The sequence below is a fragment of the Salvia hispanica genome, chromosome 3 (genome assembly GCF_029641045.1).
Source record: "Salvia hispanica isolate PSC_SH4W2 chromosome 3, Shi_PSC_v1, whole genome shotgun sequence".
Classification (NCBI taxonomy): domain Eukaryota; kingdom Viridiplantae; phylum Streptophyta; class Magnoliopsida; order Lamiales; family Lamiaceae; genus Salvia; species Salvia hispanica.
In genome coordinates this window covers 22,896,607-22,921,172 of record NC_142694.1, presented here as the reverse complement: position 1 = coordinate 22,921,172, position 24,566 = coordinate 22,896,607, and the positions used below count along the sequence as shown (strand labels likewise).

General features: G+C 34.8%; 1 protein-coding gene across 1 annotated transcript; it reads right to left on the bottom strand.

Moving 5' to 3' along the window:
* Positions 1–23,128: 23,128 nt before the first annotated feature.
* LOC125211184 (uncharacterized) lies at positions 23,129–24,566 on the bottom strand. The gene is made up of 2 exons (XM_048110890.2): positions 24,303–24,566; positions 23,129–23,515 (listed from the first exon to the last, which is right to left on the bottom strand). The coding sequence occupies exons 1-2, from the start codon at positions 24,496–24,498 to the stop codon at positions 23,199–23,201; spliced, it is 513 nt and encodes a 170-aa protein (XP_047966847.1). The 5' UTR covers positions 24,499–24,566; the 3' UTR covers positions 23,129–23,198.

Sequence of the window (24,566 nt, the reverse complement as noted above, 5' to 3'; positions counted from 1 at the left end):
CTCTATATTATTCTCTTTTTTACTTTATTATTTCTCTATATTATTCTCTTTTTTACTTTATTATTTTTCCACTTTAACTATTTATTATCATTTTTACAAAACGAGTGCAGAAAAGTCAATGAGACTGCTAAAGCGGGACGGAGGGAGTACTATATTACAACTCTTTGATAGTATTTAAGATTTTACTAGTGAGACCATTTATTCTTATTTTATATTTATTTATATACACAAGTTTTATAAAAATAAAAATTATGACTATAAATTATGACCATTTAAAATTTTGTTAGAATACTAAGTAATCAGTTATATTTTTAATATTTTCTTATTAACATGTAAAAGTTCAGAAATATATTGCAAGTTATCATCATGTAAAAAATCAAGATATACTTAAGAGTATGATCAGAAATTATAAGCTATAGTCATAAAGTTTTTTTTTATAAACATTTCGTATATACAAATATAAAATAAGAATAAAGTCTCACCAATAAAATCTCAAATTAGTATACTATCAAGGAATAATTTTATTTTCTTCACGTGAAAAGTATAGTTATATGATCTTTTTTATATGTAAAATATTACTCCTATTATATTAAGAGATCAATATACATGTATATTATAGGGATCTTGTTAGGTTGAGATTTATGAACCTAATTGAGAATTGAGATGCAATCTTAGTCACTCATCCAGAATATTTGTGAAATGTCAACAGCATGTAGTTTATGTCAACACGGGGGCATGATTGTAATTTTATTAATTTTATTATTTTTTAAAAAAAAAAAATTAATTTTTTTTAATTTTTTTAATTTTTTTAAAAAGAAAATTCATTTTTTTTGTCAACTATATATACAATTTATGTAAACTACACATCAAATGTCAACAACTTTATTCAATAAATACTATTTGACATGGATTGTACACATAGTTAACATTATATGTGTGTAGTTGACATGAATTGTGTGTGTGGTTGACATGGATTGTACACATAGTTGACATTATATGTGTGTAGTTGACATGAATTGTATATGTAATTGAAAAATAAAAAAAAATTAAAAAATTTTAAAAAAATAATAAATAAAAAATTTTAATTTTTTTTTAAAAATTTAAATAATTAATAAAAAATTAAAATTAAAAATTTTAAAAAATATTTATTATGATATTACCATTCTGCCATTTCAAAATTAATTAATCTAAAGATATTTTCCATGTTGAAAAATCTGGACCACTCATTTAATAAAAATGAGTGGCTGATATTGCATCTCATTTCTCAATTAGCATAAAAAATTTCAATTGATCACAATCTTATATTATAGTAGTATATTGAACGCCTATTATATGAATGTAAGCTATATTTAATAGTAGTAATATAATGCCACCTTCCATAATTAATGGATGTCTATTTTGTGCAATTAGTTTTATTGAATTTGTGTTTAATTGATGTGGCATGTGGGTTTTTTTATTTCCATTTGTCATGAAATTATTGGTGAAGTACACCAAGTCACTATGCCAACTTGGTATGGAAGGATTATGGAATTTTTACTCACAAAAGGGACCTTTTTTTTTCCCACGCCATCACTTTACTCAACACTTTACTCAAGATCCCATCGTCGATTTAAGAGCATATCTCAGAGCCTATCTCGCTTCACATTTTTCATTTCTGCATCATCATTATTTTTTTAAAAAAATTTCCCTTTTATATTTAATATGTTATCAAATTAAATAATTAAAATATAAATAAGAGAAGATAAGGATGTTGACGTAGGAAATGGAAAGAATGGAATAAGGTATTTACAATAGAAAATATAAATTAAAAAAATATGGAAGGACTGATGATCAGCCCTATCCCTGCAATGGGTGGCCGATGATCGGTCATTGTGGATCGGCCAAGACCGTCGTATCGGCCATATGGGGTGGGGCTTTGATCGGTTCATTCTCTGCAATGAAGGGCCGATCGATCGAGAGGCCTTGAGATCGACCTCATCGGCCCTTCAATTCCTAATTCTCTAATAATGTTAGCATGTACTATACTCCCTCTGGCCTCTAATTAGAGTCTTATATGGCCCGCAGGAGCAGCGCAGTTAATTTCGGAGGGACTGAGTTGCAAAAATGAGCAATGATCGATTCTCACTACTGCTGCAACATCTCACAGGCATAAGTGTGAGGCATCGAGAGGCTTGCTTTTGGTAGGAAAGTGGGTTAACGACCCTCTACTTAGCGGGCTACTATGTACTCAGATTGAACAACCCTCACAATACTTTCGGGTCGGGATGTGGGGGCCCCTTAACTCTCCCTTCTCTCTCAGCACTGGTGCAAATACCCGAATAACGTGTTCACGTTAGGAGGAATAGGAGATGGTGGATTTATGGGGGCCGTTGGTTTGGCAGGCAAATACCCGAATAATGTGTTCATGTTAGGAGGGATAGGGGCAGGAGTTATGGGGGCCAGTTGGGCTTGGCTCTATGCACGACGACTGCTGGCCTTAGCCCTTTGAGGATTCGGGGCCTCCCGACCACTTAGGCATATAACGAACAAGTTTCTACGTCATTATATGCTTGAAAGGTTTTTGAGTCATTGTTTGGTAGGCCAACATGGCCCCTGTCATGAGGTCGGCCTCACTCGTGCCACCACTGGCCATCCTCATTTCCTTGAGATAAAATCGCTGAAACTTTTTAGATTTCTTCACTTGCCCTTTCAAACACATTGTGCAACATACTTGAGTTGCGCGCTCTAGTTCCATCTGGTCGTTTGGCGTTGTAGATGGTGACTATGCGCTCCCAAAACCTCTTCCCGGTTTGACTGGTGCCGATGACCAAATCTTGCGATACTGCAACGTAGGTCTGGAACAATGTGTCCATCTCCGACGGAGTGTACAAAGTGCGGACGTTGAAGTTCTCGTGCTCCACGTCTGGGGAAGGGGGGAGATGTTGCCCTCCGGAAGTTTGGACAACAGAGTCCACTCGAACTACCCCTCATCAGCATTCTGCATGTCCACCGGGTAAGGTCGATAGCCGCCCGGAATGCCCGAGCTTTGGATAAGAGGAGGCGACGAAAAACCCACATCCAACAACGGGTTAGGCATTGGACTGCCGAACCATTGGTTCTAACCACTGGGGGTGTTTGGGGATTTTGGCCGAACATGTTAGCAAAATTTGAGATAGAAAATGAGTTTGAGTGAAGAGTTGTTTGGTGTGATATTTTTGAAATGAAATTGAAGGTATTTATAGATGAAAAAAATGTGAATTTTGTAGTAAAAAAATGAAAAAATAAATTATAAGTGGGGAAAAAACAAATACTCCCTTCGTCTCATTCAAGATGTAGACCTTTCCTTTTAGTTTGTCACATTCAAGGTGTCCATTTTCTATATTTAAAAATAAATCCTTCTCTCCTCTCTCCTCATTAAAATATTCAACTACCTTTTTTCTCTCTACTTACTTCACCTAACAACTTTGCTAAAATCTCATGCCACTCAAGAATGTAGACATCTTGAGTGAGATGGAGGGAGTATATTTTTTTGGGAAATGGAAATTTTTTTGATATAATTTGATTTTTTCTAATAAAAAAAAAAGCATTTTACAACGAAGTGGGCGTCACACCTAGTCCACATCGCGCCATGTGGGCTGGGCATGTGTGTTTAATGGAGATAGTGATGGGGTTTGGTGCCCCTTGCACAACCGAAGACTTGTACAAAACAAATAAATCAGATACGGATCTATTTGACCGATTATGCGATTAATCAATTCACATGTTAAACACATAAATTGCATGCTAGAACGCAAATAATTCATGCTTAAAGAAAATAAATCCTAAGACATAATTTCTACGGTTTAGGGTTACCGATTTGATCCTCCAAAGAATCGTCGATTGCTCGCGCCTTCTCCACATGATGATCTTCAATACTAGACCACAGATCTTCTGACTGGTTCCCTGACAGTATCTCGATATCAGGCTGAGCTGATCTTATCAAAATATTAGGACTCGAATAAAGAAGACAGAACTTTCTCACAGAGGAGAGCTGAAGAATTTTCGAGCTCCTCTACTAATTAGAGAGGGGGATGAAAATTTCATAGAATAATAATTGTATTTTCTGTCACATTTATTCTCATATTTATATTAAGTTCGTATAGGGCCCAGTTAGGGATCTTTGGAAGGTTTTGGATATGGGCTCAACCCAATTAGCTTTTTACTAATTAAATTGAATCCACGATTTAGTACAAGCTTATATTGGAATATTACGAGCAGCCACTACAGAAGTAATATTGACCTCCCCATCCAAATCCGAAATTACAAGTAATTCGAGTTTCCATTTTGTTTATTATTTATTTCTCGCGCTTAAGATATACATGTCCATTAATTAATTAATGTTTGCTATGGACTTAACTAATTAACATCTTATTAATTCCGAGAATGGACTTAGCAAGAAAACACTTATTTATTATTCATGGAATAATTAAATTCCAACTGACCAGTTTTTTAAGAATAAAACCTTGTTCAAGCTCCTCTTGAGAACATTATCAAACGAGACTCACCTCGCGCACGATTCAACATAATAGCAATCCTACCACCGCTAGATATTAATCACAACTACCCAATATATCATGATCATTGGGTTGCGAAAAACCTGCATCATTTGATAAGTTAAAGTAGTGTATAACCAATACCGTATGTTCAATGCTAACGTATGTAGATTAAGAAATACTCCCCCTGTCCCATTAAAAATGAAACGTTTTCCTTTTTTGTTTGTCCCATTAAAAATGAAACGTTTCCTAAAATGGAAACAACTCTATCTCTACTTTTTCATCTCTCTTACTTTACTCTCTCCTCATCAACTCACAAAACAACACTACATAAAATCCCGTGCCGATTCCCAAATGTTTCATTTTAAGTGGGACAGAGGGAGTAGTTATTTATCAAGACCTAGTCTTTCAGTAGATTGCATAAAGATACGTCTTGCTATTTGATCCATTCAGTGCTATAGCACACCAACGTCATCTTATTTCAGAAAGGCTTAGAAATAATCGGACTGACATTGCAACCTTGCACGATAGGTAGTCTAAGCCTATGCGGGTTGTGAAATTCTTCTTTCTCTTTTGCAAAGCATTGCATAGAACAGATTGTGTTACCTTAAAGTGGATGACGCCCACAACCAGTCTACTAAACAAAAGACTTAGACTTTGTTTGCTTCTTATACATTTAAATATTTATAAAACATCTTATAAACGCACAAGCAAACACAATGTAATAATACACTGATTCTATTAGTACGATACTGCTCGAATAATACTGAATCGGGTTAAAAGTGGATTGTAAAGTTTTCCGTATACAAGCAAGATTCTTTTCGTGCTCGAAACATGCTTTTCAGTATACCAAACCTAACATAGAGTCCTCCCACAGCGAGCTGCCGTTGTGGATACTCTAAAGATTTTATATTATAATTATTTAATGAAGACAAATTATGTGACTCATTCTAGGAATGATAGCGAGAATAATTATGTGACTCGTCTAGGATTGACGCCCTTAGTGACTGTGATCTACTTTGTGCCGCATGAATAATATTTATGTGACTCGTTCTAGTAAAGTATGAACTGTGTCTGTGCTAGGGTGTTTGAAACTTGTATAAACCATAACTGTGAAAGCACATCCCTGGAATTCCCTTATCTCGTATGTTTTATCTCTTTGAAATTATTTTCATTTATTTACTTGTTTTCGTTATTTACTTTCAAAAATCTAAACATCTTTTGTGGTTCCAAATAGTAGAAAAAGTTTAGAAGAAGTTAGACAGTCTGTGATCGTTTTTCTCCGTGATCGATATCCGATACTGACCTTAAGCTATACTATATATACTCTATACTTGCAGGTTTATTTAGTGATAATAAAAAATGCATCACAAACTCAAAAGAGATTATGATAAACTTTTTAAAAATCATTAAAAATATATAAATAAAATGGAAAAAGCATAATTTTTATATTAAAGACATAATAAATTAACAAGAAAGAATATATATAATGTCGTATTAATCGAGTACCCGAAAAGGTCTTACATCATCCACACCCAAACCTGTAACGAACCTGAAATTTAGAATTTCTGGTACCCAAAACCGCTCGGTATCGGGTCAGGATCGAGTATACCCGAGAACTGAATTTGCACCCCTTCTACTAATATTAGGAACAATAAAGAAAAACTAATCACATGTGCTAAAGTAGAAAACTGTGTAATTCATGGTGTCCTCTATTTTTCAGTAGTGTGTCTTCGAGATGGAGGAGTTCGGATGTTTGATCTCATTTCCTCTCTTTCTTCTTCCTTCTCCAAGAATGAGCTTAAAATGAAATTTTGCGCTCCCTTTTCCTCATCACCTTGCTAGGTAGCATAGAGTGACAATGTCACCAGGCTAGGTAGAGGGCTCTGGGAAGGTCTCACTCATCTGCAGGGACAGAGGGAAAAAAATATCCTAATAGGGGTTGACTATATATATCTCATAACAACTATAGATTATATAATTTCTTTTGTTCCATAAAAATAGACACTAATTTCTTTCGTTCCATAAAAATAGACACTAATTTCTTTCGTTCCATAAAAATAGACACTATTTAACTAAACAAAATTTCTTCACACATCCAAGTCCAAAGAAAGTTTAACTAAACAAATTTTAACAAAAATCCAAATATTTCAATCAAAACGAACATACTTTTAAGAGTTGTACTTTTAATTTAATTTTGTAGTCAATCAATGAATAGACATATTTTAGAAAGCACACTATCTTGACACACTTTTACAAGGAAGTTTATAATATTAATTGTATCTTCTTCCTCAAACTCATCTATTAAGCCATTGTCCTTCATTTTCTTCTCTGTAATTTTTGACTTCTTGATTCATTTCAGTCTCTCTTACTATTCAGTTTTAATGATTTAGTCTTCAATAACGTTTATTTGGTGAGGGCCGGAGATAAATTTCAGAATTTTTCATCATTTTTTAAATAGAAAAAATCCAAAAAATGTTTTGGGTAGGGGCTTAAGCCCTCTCCCATTTGAACGTGTGTCTTGCATTGATGACAAATACAGAGAGAAAATACCAATTAAAAAAATTTGATGAGCAAAAATATCTGCAAAACGTATTTATGAGTGTGTTCCTACTTATAAATTTTAGAGATTTTTTCTTTAAGAGATTTTTTTTTTTCAAATCTTTATGTCGAGAGAATGTGGAAAACTGCTCCAAGAGTGGACATAAGACTGAATCTCGTGTTCACTTTCCCACGTCACCCGACCGAGTAGAATATGGTGAAAAAGTCACTCGATCAGGTAGAGGGCTTTGGGAAGGTCCGCATGATTCGACCAGTCGGGTAAAATAGTGTGGCAAAGTCAATCGTCCAGGTAGAGAGCTTTGGGAAGTTCAGCATGTCTCACCAAGTTGGGTATGATAGTTGACAAAAACACTCAACCAGGTAGGAGTCTATGGACAAATTTTTACACTTCACCAGCCAAGGTATAATATGGTGACAATTTCACATGAACGCATGGAAACTGTTACCTGACCGTGTGGAACTCGCTGCCTATACAAAAACTCTTCTTTTATGCTCCAAATTTGGTCCCATTTTCGCCTCAAATTTCAACTTATGAAGGAAACATGCACAATTAAGAGTACAAACTTAATAAAACTACGTGAATTCAGTAGGGAAAAAATAAAATAACTACAACCTCCGTCCCTGAAAATTTGATACAGTTTACTATTTCGGTTCGTCCCTGAAAATTTGATACACTTCACTTTTACCATTTTTGGTAGTGGACCCCATATTCCACTAACTCATTCCTACTCACATTTTATTATAAAACTAATACTTTAAAAGTAGGACCCACATCCTACCAACTTTTTCAACTCACTTTCCATTACATTTCTTAAAATCCGTGTCGGGTCAAAGTGTAGCAAATTTTGGGGGACGGAGGTAGTAGTTCACATTAATAATATGGAAAATTTATTAAAATTTTAGAATTTAATATGCACTTCCTCCGTCCCACTTTAAGTGGAGTAGTATTTCTTATATAGTTTTATTTTGTGAGTTAAGTGAAAAGAGAATAAAACAAGAGAGAAAAAGTAGAAAGAGTAATGTTTCAATTTTAAGAAATGTACTACTCCCTCCGTCCCACAAAAGATGTCACACTTGTGGGATGACACGGGATTTTAAGAGGTTTTGTTTTGTGAGTTAAGTAGAAAGAGAAGATATAATATTTATATTAATGTGAGGGAGAACTTTTTCTATTATTGAAAATGTGATATCTTTAGTGGGACAAACTAAAAAGAAAAGTGAAACATTTTTCATGAGACGGAGGGAGTATCACTTAGAGTAAGTGCGACATCCCAAATACAGAGAGAGAACACAAAATAAACAATATGAATAGGACAAAATATCTGCAAAACATAATTGTGTGAAAGATCCCACTCATAATAAGAAAAAAAATCATGTACAAGGATAAACCCTCACTCTTGCAGAATGATCTCTGATGCACTCATATGTACTATGACCCCACCAGAAGTTGGCGATGTTGATCTATACAACAATGGAGTCTACAGACTAAAACAAGACAAGACACAGAGAAATGCAACAGAAATGAAAGATCGACAACCTGTTCAGCGTGTTAGGTTTGGTATACTGAAAAGCATGTTTCGAGCAAGTTTCGCTCGAATAAAATCTTGCTTGTATACGTAAAACTCTATAATCCACTTTTAACCCAATTCAGTATTATTCGAGCAGTTTCGCACGAATAGAATCAGTGTATTATTACATTGTGTTTGCTTGTGCATTTATAAGATGTTTTACAAACATTTAAATGCATAAGAAGTAAACAAAGTCTAAGTCTTTTGCTTAGTAGACTGGTTGTGGGCGTCGTCCACTTTAAGGTAACACAGCCGGTTCTATGCAATGATTTGCAAAAGAAAAAGAAGAATTTCACAACCCAAATAGGCTTAGACTACCTATCGTGAAAGGTTGCAATGTCAGTCCGATTATTTCTAAGCCTTACTGAAATAAGATGACATTGGTGTGGTATAGTATTGAATGGATCTAACTTTATGCTATCTACTGAAAGACTAGGTCTTGATAAAATACTACTCCCTCCGTCCCACTTTAGGAGTCCTGGTTTACCATTTTTGAGTGTCCCACTTTAGGAGTCCTGGTTAGAATATTCCATAAATGGTATTAGGCCCCACATTCCACTAACCTTTTTTCACTCACATTATATTATAAAACTAATATAAAAAGGTAGGACCCACATTCCACTATCTTTTTTCACCAACTTTTCTTTACATTTTTTAATACCCGTGCCGAACTCAACCGGGACTCCTAAAATGGGATGGATGGAGTATTTTTTAATCTACATACGTTAGCATTAAGCATACGGTATTGATTATCCACTACTTTAACTTATCAAATAGTGCGTGTATTTCGCAACCCAATAATCCTGATATATTGGGTAGTGGTGATTAATATCTAGCGGTGCTAGGATTTCTATTATGTTGAATCGTGCGCGAGGTGAGTCTCGTTTGATAATGTCCTCAAGAGAAGCTCGAATAAGGTTTTATTATTCAGAAAATTGGCCAGTTGGAGTTTTATCACTCTATGAATAATAAATAAGTGTTTCTTGCTAAGTTCACTCATGGAATTAATAAGATGTTAATTAATTAAGTCCATAGCAGACATTAATTAATTAATGGACATTTATATCTTAAGCGCGGGAAATAAATAATATAAATAATGGAAATCCGGATTACTTGTAATTTCGGATTTGGATGGGGAGAGTTCAATATTACTTCTGTAGTGGCTGCTCGTAATATTCCAATATAAGCTTGTATTAAATTGTGGGTTCAATTTAATTAGTAAAAAACTAATTGGGGGAGCCCATATCCAAAACTTTCCATAGATCTCTGACTGGGCCCAATATGAACTTAATATAAATAGGAGAATAAAAGAGAGACAGAAACAATTAATCAGTAGTAGAAATTTTCGTCCCCCTCTGGTTTTAGAGGAGCTCGAAAATTCTTCAGCTCTCCACCGTGAGGAATTTCTGTCTTCTTTTATTCGAGTCCTAGTATTTTGATAAGATCAGCCCACCCTGATATCGAGATACAGTTCGAAAAGCAGTCAGAAGATCTATGGTCTAGTATTGAAGATCATCGTGGAAAAGGCGCAAGAAATCGTCGATTCTTTGGAGAATCAAATCGGTAACTCTAAACCGTAGAATTCATATTTTAGGATTTACTTTCTTTAAGCATGAATTATTTGCGTTCTAGCATGCAATTATCTGTTTAATATGTGAATAATTAATTGCATAATCGGTCAAATAGATCCTTATCTGATTTATTTGTTTTGTACAAGTCTTCCGCTGTGCAACGGGCTCCAAACCCCAGCAATTGGTATCAGAGCCAATTTTTGGCTCTGATTATGTGAATTAATTTCATGTTATGTGAATTGCTTGAATGCTTGATTTCTTTGTTTGGTCACTATAACGAAGAAGGGATTAAGAACGACGATGAGGGCACATTCGATGAGGACGTGCAGCCAGCGCTCGCGCTGGGGCTCATGTCGTTGAACGTGCAGATCACGGCGTCAGCGAAAGAATTTGAGCCTCCGGTTGTGGAATTGTCACGGACATTCTGAGGAATTCATCTCTCAAATTCTTTGTAATCATTACGTGAACGCAGTGATACATATATATTAATCATATTTGTATGCATTCAAGAATCTAATGATTACTTATGATTACATTATGTAATCAATTGTTTCGTGTACTCTTCGATTCATATTAGCTTGTGAATCGAATAAATTCTCGTTTTGATTCTTACCAATTTGTATGCGACTTGGATTCGCGGGAGAATTGTTGGCGACGTGAGGAGCACGCAGCGGCTGCTGTTACGCAGCAGTTTTGGTGCCTGGCAGTTCGGCGTCTTGTGCCGAGGACGGCGGTCTGCACGTGAGCAGCGCCGGCGGCTACAGAGACAGCGCCAACAGCAGCGACGGCACCAAGGGCGACTCCACTGGCAAGCTGTGACATCGGGTAGTCCCTATGGCTGGGTAGGCGATCAGCGGGAGGGGCAGTGCCAACGGATACGAAGCATTTTCGTCGGGCAGCAGCGGCGGTGTTTTGAGTGGGAGTCCGGCAACGGCTCCCGAACTCGTGTTCCATCGCCTTGCATAGCTCAACGAATAATCGCTTTCCAAAATATGATTAGGGTTTCAAATCCTTAGATTCAAATTTGGAAATAATTCAAGAATAATTTAGAACTAAGATTTGAATATATCTTTTATGGATTCTATATATTATAAAAGATTTGATTTTGTATTAAATCATGGATTAATTATAATTTTATCCTTATTTTATAGATTTGTAGGGATTTAATTCCTAGATGATTCCTAGTTAAATTTGGATAATGACAATCTAATTTTTATTTATATCCTATGGATTAATGTGAATTTATCCCTAGACAAATCCTAGTTGGATTTAAATAATGATAATATTATCTTATTCTTATCCTATGAGTTTATATGAATTTATTCATAGATGAATGCTAGATGAATTTGGATAGTGATAATATAATATTTTATTCTTATCTTATAGATTTATATGGATTTATTCCTAGATAAATCTTGGATAGATTTGAATAATTATAATATAATATTATCTTATTCTATGGATTTATTCCAAGATAAATCCTAGATGAATTAGGATAAACATCTATATTAATTTATTTTTATCCTATGGATTTGAATAGATTTAATTCTATTAAGACAAATCCTAGATGAATTATAATAAATATTAATCTAAGTTATCCTTATCTTTGGATTTATATCCTATATAGATTAGGATAAAGATGATATATAAGAAATCCTTATTTAATTGGATTTAGATAAATTTATTTATCTAAGAAATCCTAAGTAATGTTTGATATATTCTGGACTTCTATTCTAAATAGAATTAAGATTTGCATAAATCTTTGTTGATAGGATTTTATTTTTATCTTATGGATTATGATGGAACTATTTCTATCTAGTAATATCCTAGTACGATTTAAATAATGGTAATCCTTGATCAACATTATCTTGAATTGTAGGATTTGATTTTATCTAAATAAAATCTTGAATAATTTTAAATGGATTTAGATAGTTAACTCCATCTTGATAAATCCTAAATGAATTTGGATAATTACTATCCAAGATAAAACTGAATTATTTAATTGATTCTCCCTTGACTAGATTAAATAATTTTCGATGATTATCCTGTGTGTTTAAATGCCATGCATTAAATGGATTTATCTGTTTATTTGGTGCTTATCTATTTTAAGTGGATTATCTGTTTTATCTGCTTATGTGATAATTATGCAAAAACCATATAAAAATATCTCAGTGATGATTACAACAAGTGCGTTGTATACGGTCTCCATCGTTGGTTTGCAAATTTATGAAGCTAGTTTCTAATATTATCGTCACCCATGCTGTGGGGACAATAATCCTTAGAAATAGCAAGTTCATAAGGGGCAGACTTCTCAAATATAAATAGTATGAACTAGAAAGTAGTTTCTAATATTATCGCCACCCATACTGTGGGGACAATAATCCTAAGAAATTACAAGTTTCAGAAGAATTTATGAGATAGCTTGGTTTTGTTATCAGCACATGAGCATTGTTATGGGAGTGTGTTGTAGAAACAAGATTCTGTAATGCTAAATCTGATGGTCGAGCTTAGGCAACATTTGGCGGCCATGCCGTGCTGCGGTCTCTTGACTATTCGTCGGTGTTGTGACCAGTAAAAATGCTAAAATCTTAATGCGTATTGACCTCTGCTTGAGGGTACAAAATTTTAATTTTACAGTTGCAAGATACATAATTGTTTTGTGGTTATTTGCGATTATATATTGAGCATAAGTATGTGATATAAGTTTATTTGTCAAATCTTCATTATGTCATTTAATATTTGTCTGCGATCCTTAAATAAAGTAACTCGAATGCCTAAATTATGTAGACCGGAAACGAAAATGGATAAGATTCTCATCGCTGAAAGCTTGGAGTTTATACTCAATGATTCATGTTCTCCATTTCCTCGACATAATTCTATGAAGAATGTTCGAGAATGCATTATGCATGTACTTGACAAGCTCTTTGAGGAATAAGGTCAAACTATTTTCCTTTAAGTAGCTCGACAAGTCTTGGTTAATGACGATGAAAGATGGATATCAATAGAATCTGTCAAGATGATTCGACTGGAATATCCTAGTGTGACAGAATGTTTTGAGGATCTTTTCATCTCTCAAATAGTTTCTGACACAAGTCATCGCTTAAAGTAATAGGAAATGACTACAGGAAGGTTTAACTGAAAAGTAGAAAATCTTCAGAATAATAGTCGTTATATTACTGTTAGAGGAAAGTAACATGATAGATGACGAATTCATAAAGGCTGCATTTTTCTTAAGTCCTAGTTCATTTGAACAAAAGACTAGATATGGAAATGGGAGAGCTTGAATTGTCATCAAAATTTGTTTAAAGCGAGAAAAGATGTTTTGTGAGTTGGATTGAACTATTTTATAGAAGGACAATTACTTACATGACAATGCAACTTCTAAGTAAGAGATCTTGATCCAGTTAGGTTTTTGTTGCAGTGGGAGCTATTAATGCTCAACTATTGTTTTATGGTTGATGCTTAAGGCATCATAGTATTAAAATAATATAAGTGCGACAAGGTTGAGTATTCAACAACACATCAACTTCTTAATCATTGAATGATAAAGTATTTATGGCTCTTAGTCTTAAGGCCAAGAAAATACTTAGCATTGTTCGAACTGATCTAGACTATCAAGATTTTAACATTTCGTTAAATAGCTTGAGAGTTGAGAAAGTCTGTTTGATGCACTATGAGTTAGAATCATTTGATTTTTCAAGAGATTCAGAATACTTATAGAAGTGCAACATAGAAAGACTAGCAAGTCTCAATGGTTTACACCATAAGGAGACGAGCAAAGGGTTATGATCAATAGTGGGAGTCTAATCTCCATTAACGAATCCAAGCATTCATCTAATGAATGGGATAGTTATGTAAGAAGGAATCGAAGTCTTTCTAAGACAATTTTGATTAAGTAATGAGTTGTACTCGTTAAAATCTTATCATTGTTGGGATAAACATTAAAGAAACTACCAACATCAGTACCTTCTACAAAACACGAGTTGTGGACTAGAGCGTCTCTAGTCTAGCACATCTCAATGTGTAATGTTGTTCCAACACGTGTTTGAAAAGTATCCAAGAAATTGGAGTTGAGTACTGAGGCATGTTTTAAGGTTTGTCCCAAATGATGTTAGGTTATAAGTTCTGTAATCTTCAAAGATATAATTCTTGTATGAAGATCAAGAGATGAACTTCAAGCCTAACAGCGTGATAACTCTCAAAATAAAGAGAGAGATATCGGATTTTTCACATTACCAAGAAGTCATACTATTAGAAACTTTTGCACTAATAAAATCAACTTCAGTACCTAAGATTGTAAGAACCATGTCGTAGTGGGAGCGTTCCACTGGAACACAACAAGTTCATGGGTCTAAGAGTGTCGTAAGACTCAGTCTTAGATTAACTTGAACATAATCCCTTTAACTACAATGTAGTATTGGTTAATTTGGATAATCATCTTTGTAAAGGTGACAGATTCCATATTACAATCTAAGATAGACAACATGTTTTACAAGACTTGCAATACTACCTACAGGTTGTGTCAGTCAGTGGGAGCAAGTATCTTTGCAAGTGTAAATGTGGATCTCAAATGGCTAGACTATGACAATGGGTTATGCCCAAAGAGAATTATCTTCTCGCTATCGTTGTGCCAGGATTTATTCGATCATACTGTCTATTAGAACTTACATAGTTTAGAATGTATGTATTATGATTGTCAAGACAACCTTCTATAAATAGAAGCCTTGAGGAAATCATCTACTAGAACATTCTAATAGATATGTAATTAAGGGCAAGAAACGCATGATTGGAAGCTTATATAGACCTTCGTGGTCTTAGGCAAGCATCTAAATCAGAGTATATGTGTTTTATCAAAATTGTCAAATATTTGGAATTTGACTTGTGTCCTTAACAGTGTTGTAAGCACAAGGAAGTTGAAAATGCATTACATATGGTATTATTGGTACTCTACGATGATGAATTCTACAAAAGTTGCAAACAACTGAGATTGGCATCTGGCGTAGGAAACTGGTTGTCTGCCCAATTTAAGATAAAGGATTTAAGAGAAACTAATTACATTCTTAGCATCTGAGTCCTTTTACGATTGCTAGAAAAAATGTTGAGATTCTCTTAGGAATCCTATATCTATACATTTCTCTTGGAACATTTTAGCATTAGAAATTCCATGAAAAGGTTTATACCTTTCAAGATGGAATTGTCTTGTCTTTAGTCAAGTGTCGTTTGACGCTTAGTGAGATCAAGAATTATGAGACTAGTTTCGGAGATAGTTATCTCATGTATACTATAATGTGCACTAAGTTTGATATTAGTTGTGTTTTTGCATGAAAAGCGTATATCATATTAACCATGGCAAAGGACTTTGATTGAGGTAAAGAGTATACCATAGTGCTTGAGAAAGATTAATTGTTATATTCTAGTTTACCAGTCATTCATGTAATGTCCTTGGGGTTACACTGACTTAGTTTTATGACTAATAAGTGATCGAGTAAGTCATCCTCTGAATATGTGTTTACCTTAGGAGTATCTTCCTAATAGCTTTAATCGTAAGTTTGAGTATGTCTATGAGTATTACATTTGGAGTATGACTCTAGTGAATGCTAACTCAAGGGACACACGAGCTAATAAAGCTAAGCAATCACATAGAGAGATGAAATTAATTAAAGATCAAGTACGCAGTAAAAGACATTATGATGGAAAAGATATGATCAGAGAACAACCAAGCAGATTTTTTACATAAAATGCCTATGTGGCAACATGTTCAAACATGATGTGAAATGAATGGTGGTTCGATATATCTAGTACCAATACCTGCTTTGTGTATAAGTGGGAGAGTTTTTGGCAGTGGGTATACTCGAAAGCATGTTTTGAGTATAAGTGAGAGATTGTTAGGTTTGGTATACTGAAAAGCATGTTTCGAGCAAGTTTCGCTCGAATAGAATCTTGCTTGTATACGTAAAACTCTATAATCCACTTTTAACTCGATTCAGTATTATTCGAGCAGTTTCGCACGAATAGAATCAATGTATTACTCCCTCCGTCCCAAGATAAGTGACCTACTTCTTTTGGGCACGGGATTTAAGGAATGGTATTTAAATAAGTTAAAGTGGAGAGAGTAAAGTATGAGAGAGGGAAAAGTAGAGGAGAGAAGAGAGAATAAAGTAGGTGGAAAATAAAGTAAGAGAGATGACTTTTTGCTAAAAATGGAAATAGGTCACTTATAGTGGGACACCCCAAAAAGGAATACAAGTCACTTATCTTGGGACGGAGGGAGTATTACATTGTGTTTGCTTGTGCATTTATAAGATGTTTTACAAACATTTAAATGCATAAGAAGTAAACAAAGTCTAATTCTTTTGCTTAGTAGACTGGTTGTGGGCGTCGTCCACTTTAAGGTAACACAGTCGGTTCTATGCAATGCTTTGCAAAAGAAAAAGAAGAATTTCACAACCCAGAAAGGCTTAGACTACCTATCGTGAAAGGTTGCAATGTTAGTCCGATTATTTCTAAGCCTTACTGAAATAAGATGACATTGGTGTGGTATAACATTGAATGGATCTAACAGCAAGACGTGTCTTCATGCTATCTACTGAAAGACTAGGTCTTGATAAAATACTATTTCTTAATCTACATACGTTAGCATTGAGCACACGGTATTGATTATGCACTACTTTGACTTATCAAATGGTGTGGATTTTTCGCAACCCAATAATCCTGATATATTGGGTTGTGGTTATTAATATCTAGCGGTGCTAGGATTGCTATTATGTTGAATCGTGCGCGAGGTGAGTCTCGTTTGATAATGTCCTTGACAGGAGCTCGAACAAGGTTTTATTATTCAGAAAACTGGCCAGTTGGAGTTTTATCACTCTATGAATAATAAATAAGTGTTTCTTGCTAAGTCCACTCTTGGAATTAATAAGATGTTAATTAATTAAGTCCACAGCAGACATTAATTAATTAATGGACATTTATATCTTAAGCGTGGGAAATAAATAATATAAATAACGAAAATCCAGATTACTTGTAGAGGAGATAATGTAGAGGAGAATCTCCTTTATAGCGTTTGAATTTGCGCACTTGTTTTGGAAAAATTATAATAAATAACTAAAGTGGTGAAAAAATAAAATAAGAGAGAGAATAATGTAGAGGAGAGCCCCTTTACATTATTCTCTTTTTTACTTTATTTTTTCTCCACTTTAAATATTTATTATCATTTTTTCAAAATATGTGTGAAAAAGCAAACGTTTCATATTTAATGGGACAAATGGAATATATATAAATAATCTAAAGGACTTTCTTATTTGGTTGTAACTTGACTTTTTGGTTAAGGTGAGATACAATATTTGGATACCATAAGACAACTGAAAGGGTTGGTAGTGGAAGCGCATAATAAATCAGAGAAAATGATCTATTTAGCATATTATTCAGATAAATTCTATTCGCGTAATTATCATATGTATCATGCTCATAACTTGAATTAAAACCTGCTTTTGATTAATTGAAACCTAAAACATGATTTTCTACGGAATAAAAGTTATACCTTCTTGATTCACCAAAGAATCACAGATTGCTCGCTATTTCTCCCCGTGAAGATCTTAAGTACTAGTCACGGATCTTCTAACTGGTTCCTGAATTGTATTACGAAATCATTATGGGCTAATCTTATCAGAACACCAGGACTTAAAAAAAGAACACAAAAAAATCTCTCGTAGGTGAGCTAAAAAATTCGTCCACTCAGGGATGTATGGAGGTTTGGATGTGGTCTCCCCCAATTAGCTTTGCTAATTAAATTGAACCCACAATTTATTACAAGCTTAGCGAGTTAAGGTCTTGTATGAGTCCCATTCCTTCAACATTGCGATCGAACTGTTTGACCGTTAACGCCTTCGTGAAAGGATCTGTCAGGTTGTTCTCTGACGCAATCTTGACCACTTGTATGTCTCCTTTCTGCACTATATCTCTGATGATATAATGTTTTCTCTCTGTGTGTTTGCTCGCTTTGTGAGCCCTCGGTTCTTTCGAGTTTGCCACAGCACCAGAATTGTCACATTAAATGGTGATGCTTTTGGGCAGATTTGAAACCGCACCTAAGCCCAGAAATAAGTTCTTCAGCCATACAGATTCCTTTGCAGCCTCTGAAGCGGCCACATATTCAGCTTCCATGATAGAGTCCGCAATGCGTTTTTTCTTTACACTCTTTCATATTACGGCACCACCTCCTAAAGTGAACACATATCGAGAAGTAGATTTTCTCGAGTCTCGATCAGCTTGGAAGTCTGAATCGGTGTATCCCAAAGGTCAGAGCTCGACTGCATTGTAAACTACAACATAGTCTTTAGCCCTTTTCAGGTACTTGAGTAAGTTCTTTATGGTAGTCCAATGTCCTGGGCTAGGATTTGATTTATATCTTGCTACCATACCAATAGCAAAACAAATATCAGGCCTTGTACAAAGCATTGTTAGGTTTTTATACTGAAAAACATGTTTCGAGTACGAATAGAATCTTGCTTGTATACAGAAAACTCTACAATCCATTTTTACCCCGATTCAGTATTATTCGAACAGTTTCATATGAATAGAATCACTATTATTATTACATTGTGTTTGCTTGTGCATTTATAAGATGTTTTATAAACATTTAAATGTATAAGAAGCAAACAAAGTCTAAGTCTTTTGCTTAGTAGATTGGTTGTGGGCATCGTCCACTTTAAGGTAACACGGCCAGATCTATGCAATGCTTTGCAAAAGAAAAAGAAGAATTTCACAACCTAGATAGGCTTTGGCTACCTATTGTGAAAGGTTGCAATGTCAGTCCGCATATTTCTAAGCGTTACTGAAATAAGATGACATTGTTGTGGTATAGCACTGAACGGATCTAACAGCAAGACGTGTCTTTATGCTATCTACTGAAAGACTAGGTTTTGATAAAATACTATTTCTTAATCTACATATGTTAGCATTAGGCATACAACATTGATTATGCACTACTTTGATTTATCAAATGGTGCGGGTTTTTCGTAACCCAATAATCCTGATATATTGGGTAGTGGTGATTAATATCTAGCGGTGCTAGGATTGCTATTATGTTGAATCGTGCGCGAGGTGAGTCTCGTTTGATAATGTCCTCAAGAGGAGCTCGAATAAGGTTTTATTATTCGAAAAACTGGCCAGTTGGAGTTTTATCACTCTATTAATAATAAATAAGTGTTTCTTGCCAAGTCTACTCTTGGAATTAATAAGATGTTAATTAATTAAGTCCATAGCAGACATTAATTAATTAATGGACATTTATATCTTAAACGCGGGAAATAAATAATATAGATAACGGAAACCCGGATTACTTGTAATTTCGGGTTTGGATGGGGAGGTCAATATTACTTCTGTAGTGGCTGCTCGTAATATTCCAATATAAGCTTGTATTAAATTATTGGTTCAATTTAATCAGTAAAAAGCTAATTGGGGTGAGCTCATATCCAAAACCTTCCATAGATCCCTGTTTGGACCCAAAAGGAACTTAATATAAATAGGAGAAGAAAGAAGACAGAAAATACACATTATTATTTTCTTAAAATTTTCGTCCACTCCATCACAGAGAAGGGAACGATTTTTTCTCTCCAGCTCTCCTCCGTGAAGTCGATTTTTCTGTCTCTTTTATTTAAGTTCTAGTATCTCGGTGAGATCAGCCCACACTAATATCATAATACAATTCGGGAACCAGAGAGAAGATCTGTGGTCTAGTATTGAAGATAATCGTGGAGAATGCGCAAGCAATCGATGATTCTTTGGAGAATCAAAATCGGTAACCCTAAACCGTAGTATTCATGTTTAGGATTTATTTTCTTGAGCATGAATTATTTGCGTTCTAGCATACAATTATCTGTTTAACATGTGAATTGATTAATCGCATAATCGGTAAAATAGATCCTTATCTAATTTATTTGTATTGTACAAGTCTGCCGCTGTGCAATGGGCACCAAACTCCAGCAAGCATAGCATACACGAGACTACCAACTGCCGAAGCATATGGTATCCTTCTCATTTCTTCAATCTCAGACGGCGTCTTTGGACACATCTCTTGAGATAAATGTATTCCATGTATATGTTTCTAGAACTTGTTCATCGTATGTTTAAGTTTACATAGTGTTTAAGTTGATAAGGGAAGACGTTAGGCCATCTTATCAAGCTACTTTTATATCCTAAACTTTTTACCTTTTCAAAATTTCATTTACCTTTTTGAGCCAATTTTGAGCCTTTAAGTCTATTCTTTGGAAGCTAAATTAATAGGGACAATCCCTTGGGTTAGTATAGTTTTGTATTTTATTTTATAAATGAATTGGAGAGATTAGGAGAAAATTATGAAAAATGGAAAAATTATTGTGCTTATATATAAAAGCGCATGTTGTGAAATAGAGAAATATTAAAGTGTACTGATCTTAAAACGTTGCATGTGTTCAAAATAAGAGAAAAAGAAAAGAAAACAAAGGAAGGTTGTGTAGAAAAAGAAAGAAAATTAAAGGATTGGTAAAGTGAGTTGAAGTGAAATAAATGTCAAAAGTGTCTTGGACTTGAAAGAAAAAGTTGAGTCAATTTTACTCTATTTGGGATTTTAATTTTCTATTAACTTTTTAGCCAAATATTTGTCACCTAACAAAAAGCCTACATTACAACGAAAAAAAAGATCTTTTGAACTTTTGATGCTTGATCACACCTAGTAAATGAGGGATTAAACTTTGACCAAGCATATGGTAAAAATTACAAGTTGTATGATTTGAGTGCTTATACACATCGCAAAATTTACTTTGAGAGTGAGAGACAAAATATACTTCTCATCTTTGGAAGTTTGCCAACTTGTGAGTGCATGAATTCAAGGTGATCTACGAGTTAATAATGAAAGTGCACTAATAAGTCTTGCTTGGTTAAGTTGCGTTAAATCATGCTTAATCTATATTTTCCTTAATTTGAGGCAATTACGACGTTTAGTCCTTATGCAATTCGTGCGTCTATTTACGTTTCTATTATGTTTTGTTTGAGGACAAACAAAGTTAAGTTTGGGGAAGTTGATACGCTCGAATTTTGCACTGTATTAAGCTCATTATTTTGTCCGTTTTGAGTGTCAGAGTTGCATTCATGTCTATTATTTGCATATTTTATCTATTTTGGTATTTTGACATGTTTTGTGAGAAATGTGTGAAATGGAGCCTAAAAAGAAAGCAAAAAGTCGAAGATGGAAATCTGGAGTATTCGAGCAAGCCACGCTGCATCTTTGCCAGTGACCGCTGGCCGCCATCGACCGCTACCCCTGTAGCGACCCGCTTCGGAAAATAAAGTTGAAAAGATGTACACGCCCAGCGACCGCTAGGACGTACACAGCGACTGCTGATTTAGATCCAGTAACTACGGAGTGATTGCCAGCGACCGCTGAAACAAGTGCAGCGACCATTGGTCAAGATACAGAAGCTATGGGATGATTTGCAACGACCGCTAGTGCCTGTGATATACTGTTTGTCGCATGGACAATATTTATGCGACTCGTTCTAGTAAAGTATGAACTGTGCTAGGGAGTTATAGTTGGAACTTGTATAAACCAGAATTGTGAAAGTACATCCCTGTAATTTCCTTATTTCATCTGATTATGTCTGTGTTTTCATCTGCATTTGCTTACTTGTTTTCTTTATTTTAAAAAATTTACTTTTCAAAACCAAAATTTCTTGTTTTTCCAAATAGTAGAAGACTCTTAGTAGAGGATAGTCAATCTGTGATAGTTTTCCTCGTGATCGATATTCGCTACTGACCTTTAGCTATACTATATATACTATGTATACTCGCAGGTTTATTTAGTGCTAATAAAAAGTGAATCACACTACAAGCCCTAAATCTCTTTTGCATTTGTACTCCCTCTGTCTGCCATTAATTGTCTCATTTTTTTCTTTTTAGTCCGTCCACCAATAAATGTCTCATTTCACTTTTACTATATTTATAAAGTGGACTTCCACATTCCACTAACCCACTCCACTCACATTTTATTATAAAACCAATACATAAATGTAGGTCCACATTTCACTAACTTTTTCTATCACTTTCTTTTACAAAAGTCAAATAATTTTTTAAAACCCGAGCTGGTAAAAAAGGGACATTTATTCATGGACGAAGGGAGAAATTAACATGGCAGACCACATCCACAAATTTTCTTACAAAATAATTCTCTCTCCATTTCACATTACTTGAGTCATTTCTTTTTTGCATTCGTTTTGGAAAAATAATACTCCCTCTGTTGCATGTTAATAGTCATTTTTCTATTTTGGGAAATTCCAAGTTAATAGAGTCATTTCTAGTTTTGCCAAAAAGTAATTCTCCCTTTTACTTTATTCTCTCTGTATCTCCCCTATTTTATTTTCTCTTACTTTTTTCACCATCCTTTTAACATAGTATTCTTAAACTCCGTGCCCAAAAGAATTGTCTCTATTAACAAGGAACGGATGAAGTAATAAATAGTTAAAGTCAAGAGAGAATAAAGTAATAGAGAGAATAATGTAGAGAAAAGTCTTCTAGTTCGTATTTTCTCTCTTATTTTACTTTCTCTCCACTTTAACTATTTATAGTATAATTTTTTCAAAATGAGTGCAAAGACTAGAAACTCGAGTAGGAAAGAGGAGTATTGAAACTAATGTGTGGTTGGCTTATAAATTTATCAAAATGAGGTATAGAATCAGCCTAATCTAGAGCATGGGTCGTCAGTTGAAAAAGAATTTCATTATAAATGTAACCCAGGCAATCTATGCTTTTGATACACAAGAAAAGCCTTAGTTTTATGGGTTTATCAAACATTATAAGCCATTTTCTTTAATTTCACTTCACTGTCTTACTACTTCTTAATAATATCTATATTATCTTGAAGAGAGCATCGACTATACAAGTCTTAAAATAAAGCAATTATTTGAAGTCGGCAGATGACGATTAAACAGAGTTTGAAGCCCCAAAATACAGCTCTACAAGAATTTTTCTAGGCAAGTCGTCAATGTAGATTCTGGAACAGCACCAATCACTGCTTCTTTCTTTTCACCGTTCTTGAACACCATGACTGTTGGAATGCTCCGGATTCCGTATTGGGTGGCAATCGAAGGGGATTCATCAGTGTTAACCTTGTACACCTTGAGCTTCCCATCATATTGCTGAGCCAGCTTGTCGATGACAGGGTGGATCATGCGGCACGGCCCGCACCACGGAGCCCAAAACTCAACGAGAACGGGTAGGTCGGATTCGATTACCAGAGACTGCCAAGTTGAATCGGTAACAGCAGGAGGCGCTGCAAGGTGGTAATGAATAACCATGTTTCAGACTCATACATTATCACATAAATATGATTACTACCAAGGCAAGCTACTTGGAAACATATACTCCCTCCGTCCCACCGAAGATGACATATTACTAAAAATGGAAACGTATTTATCTCTACGTTATTCATACCTCTTACTTTATTCTATCCATTAACACACAAAATAAAGCTACATAAAATCTCGTGACGTCCAAGGAAGGGGTCATCTTCCTTGAGAGGAGGGAGTAATGAAGTAAGTATTAAGTAAGATATAATCAGGTTTGAACCATACATTACAATTTGAGTGCAATCAGATTCCATGATTATTCAATCCATGACCATTGCATAATCTTTGGGGTCTTGATATTTTCGAGTCAATCTTCAAATTCAACAATGGACTACAACGTTGCACATTTAGGAACTCATTAAGAAAATACAGATTCATTGAACGATCATCTCCTTATATAATTAACAAATTTTACATATCAGCTTCAACAATATAAATGGTTCCATGGAAGTTCACTTCTCCTATATCATCAATTTCAATAAATAACACTCATACCTCGATTCTGCTTACAAATTCGAAGGATTTTGTTAAAAGTTTAGCTTATTAGATGGCATTTAAGAGCTTTTTCGTTAAATTCCAGTTTTGTTTCACATGATTCGATTATGAATAAAATTCAAATCGAATTTCAGGTAAAACTTCAATCAAGCAATGGCGAGCAACAGGAAATCAAAATTGAGAGAAGAAAGCTAAATCAATGAAGGGAATAGAAACCTTTGAGAGCTGTGTCCTGCGCCTCGCAGACGATTCTACTAGAGCGAAGTCGCGAGGGTTTGGGAGTTGAAGTGAGGTTGGCGGAGGGGCGAGGTGGCTGGATCTTGAGTCCGGAGAAGTTAGAGAAGGGGGAGGAGGTGGATCTGAGAGAGGCGGAAGGGCGCGGGACGACGAGGGTTTGGAGGAGAGCAGCCATGGCGGAGGGAAATTGGGGGAAACGGATATTGAGTTGAGTGTGTATGTGTATTGTGCGTGGGAACGGGA